Source organism: Pan troglodytes, chromosome 1 (genome assembly GCF_028858775.2).
Source record: "Pan troglodytes isolate AG18354 chromosome 1, NHGRI_mPanTro3-v2.0_pri, whole genome shotgun sequence".
In the NCBI taxonomy this organism is placed as follows: Eukaryota; Metazoa; Chordata; class Mammalia; order Primates; family Hominidae; genus Pan; species Pan troglodytes.
Window position 1 is genome coordinate 208,695,767 of NC_072398.2, and position 3,364 is coordinate 208,699,130.

The window sequence follows — 3,364 nt, forward strand, 5'->3', positions numbered from 1 at the left end:
TGTAGAATGGGGACAGTAACAGTACCCACCTCATAGGATGAAATGAAACTCAGCCCAGGGCCTAGTTCTCAATTGCTACATAATACATGGCAACCTTGAGTGCAACTGGGAAGCACAGTGAATATGGGGAATGGAAAGTGTTTCATCCCCGGGGAGGCCACATCAATCTCACTTTATTAGATCATAAGTGCTTTTAACAAGGCAAACAGCAGAAGGCCAGCAGCCCGCCAGCCAGAGCCAAGAACCGAAATCCAGTTCTCCAAGACCCCGGACATCCAAACAACAATGCAAAAGGCTGAACATCAAAGAATGAACAGCAAGTCCAAACATTTCACTGTGCTCTTATCTTAATTAAAGCAAGTCATACTCAGAGTTTTGGATGACACAAGTTGAAAAGCGGGGTCTGGTTTTATTAGCTTTTGCTGACACCCACAGAGAAGTCTGTGACTTACCCAAGGTCACCCAGCACCCTGGGGCCAGAGTTGGGGTCCAAAACCAGGCCTCAGCTGCTGGAGCCGGCGCGCCTTTCATAACCTCCCTGCCCCCACCCTAACCCGAGCTACAGGGACCCAGGGTTGTCATTTCAGGGGAGAGGTCTCCGTTCATTCATCCAGCTATATATTGAATCATGTTTATTGAAGGTCTTCTGCTTTCTAGGCACTGTTCTAGGCTCTGGGGATACAGCAATGAACAAGACAATCTAAACGGTTGGGGAAAGCAGACATCAGTAAATAATTATGTAGATAATCATAGTCACACGTTACATAATGACGTTTTGGTCAACACTGGACTGCATATATGACCATGGTCCCATAAGATAATAATGGTGCATTCGCTTTGCAGACACTGCCACCGCCGGGAGCCCCGTACTATCAGCCACGGTCAACCCCACTGTGTTCATTGATGATGAGTCCTTGGGCCACGTCTCCTTCAAGCTGTCTGCAGACAAGTTTCCAAACACAGCAGAAAACGTTCATGCTATGAGCACTGGAGAGAAAGGATTTGGTTATAAGGGTTCCTGCTTTCACAGAATTATTCCAGGGTTTATGTGTCGGGGTGGTGACTTCACGCACCATAATGACACTGGTGGCAAGTCCGTCCACCAGGAGAAATTTGATGATGAGAACTTCATCCTAAAGCATACAGGTCCTGGCATCTTGTCCACGGCAAATGCTGGACCCAACACAAATGGTTCCCGGTTTTTCATCTGCACTGCGAAGACTGAGAGTTTGGATGGCCAGCACGTGGTCTTTGGCAATATGAAAGAAGGCATGAATGTTGTGGAGGCCATGGAGCGCTTTGGGTCCAGGAATGGCAAGACCAGCAAGAAGATCACCATTGCTGACTGTGGACAACTCCAACAAATTTGAATTGTGTTTTATCTTAAACACCAGCCCATTCCTTCTGTAGCTCAGGAGAGCACCCCACCACCCCTTTTGCTCTCCGTATTCTAGAATCTTTGTGCTCTGGCTCAGTTCCCTTTGGGTTCCATGTTTTCCTTCTTCCCTTCTGTACTTAGCTGGATTGCAGAGTTAAGTTTATGATTATGAAATTAAAACTAAATAACAAAAAAAGATTATAATGGTGCTAAAAAATTCCTATCACCTAGTGACGCCCTAGCAATGCAACTCATGACCTTTTCCATATTTAGATACACAAATACTTACCATTGTGTTACAATTGCCTACAGTATTCTACACAATAACATGCAATAAAGGTTTGTAGCCTGGGAGCACTAGGCTAAGCCATAGAGACCAGGAGTGTGGTATGGTGTACCATCTAGGTTTGTGTAAATGCACTCTATGGTGTTTGCACAATGACAAAATTGCCTGGGGATGCATTTCTTAGAACGTATCCCCATCATTACATGGGGCACGGCTGTATTTTGTTGCAATTATAAATGCCATTTCTTATGTCCCTTCTCTCTGAATCTGGGCTTGACTGACAGATTTCAATGGAAGTGTTTGCTGTAATGCTTTCCAGGCCCAAAGCTACTTTCCCTTCTCCTGGGATGCTCACTTCTGAAACCCAGCAGCCACGGTATAAGGAAGCCCAAGCTGCCCCGTGGAGAGAACCAGGTGGGGAGAAAGCAGTCAAGCCAGTCACCACTGCAGAGGGGAATCCCCCAGGCCCTGTCAGCCACCCCCAGCTGCCACCTACACTATGGGGAGGGGAGCGAGATCAGCTGGCTCTGCCCAGCCCTGCCCAAATTGCAAATTCATGAGCAAAACAAAGGATTGTTGTTTTGAAGCCATTCAGTTGCAGAGTGGTTTATTATGTAGCAATGGACAACTAGAGTGCCACCTTTTACCCTCGTGGGGTAGCATAGACCCGATTATGAGCCCCATTTTATAGACGAAGAAACTAAGGTTCAGAGAGGTAAAATGACGGGCTCAAGGTCAGACGGGTAACGAGTGGCAAGGCAAGATTAAATGACGTCAACTTCTGTGTTTTTTCCACACTACCCCTTTACTGTCAGCGCAACAGCATGGCGACCCGGAGGTTTCCATTAATGCCATTCTCACTCAAAAGCAGGAAACTCCAAAGGGGGATTCTTGGGCATGGCGAGGTGGCTGGGGAGACAGTGGCTGAGCAGGGGAGCTTACAGCGGTCTTAGAGTCCTCCCGAGTGTACCAGGTAGATGGGAGTCTGCTCGTTGTTTTGTAAGGAGAGGCCACGGAGACCTTTTGAGATGAGTAAACACAGGCTCGTTTGCGTGTTGAAGGCCTCTGTTTCCCCTTTTGTGAAAGGGGGATGGGAAAACCACCCTTGTCCTGCTCTAGCCGCTGCTGGAGATGAGTGGGCCCCTTGTCAGCTGCTAGCATTCCATTTTGAAAGAAGTGAGTAATAGCGGAGACTCCCACAATGAGAATTTTTAATGCAAGAAAGTCCGTGGTAGGCAAGAGGGAGAGGGCAAAGCCCGTTCCTGAAAGCTTTGTAAGCAAAGCCCCTGCCAAACTGTGTTGCTTCTGAGGCCAGAAGCAGCATGAAAGATCCAACCTGGGAGGGAGGCAGGGGCTCTGATTCTGGTCCCAGCTCTGATCTTGACCTACTGTGTGACCTTGGGCAAGTCACCGTCCCTCTTTGGTCCTTATATGTACAATGAGAGGATGGGCTGGCTGATCTGGAAGATCCTGACAGTGTCCAACAGGCAGGATGGACAAACCCAAAGAAACTGAGAAGCTTCTCTACCCTGCAGCCCCAAGAGCTTGCAGAATTTAGCAGTCAGTGAGGAACCAATCAGTCCCTTAGGCTGTTCTAGAGGCAGTGATGTAGGTGAGCTCCTCCAGGCAAATTCTTCTCCCCCTCCTCTCCCTCATTCCCCATTGTCATCATTATTATTTATTTGCCTTTCAAATGGGCC

General features: G+C 47.9%; 1 protein-coding gene across 1 annotated transcript; it reads left to right on the plus strand.

The window, feature by feature from the left end:
• The first annotated feature begins 983 nt into the window (after positions 1-983).
• On the plus strand, positions 984-1,426 carry LOC134807802 (peptidyl-prolyl cis-trans isomerase A-like). Its single transcript, XM_063788988.1, has one exon. It carries the CDS (start codon positions 1,047-1,049, stop codon positions 1,368-1,370), a length of 324 nt encoding a protein of 107 aa, XP_063645058.1. The 5' UTR covers positions 984-1,046; the 3' UTR covers positions 1,371-1,426.
• The last annotated feature ends 1,938 nt before the right edge of the window (positions 1,427-3,364 follow it).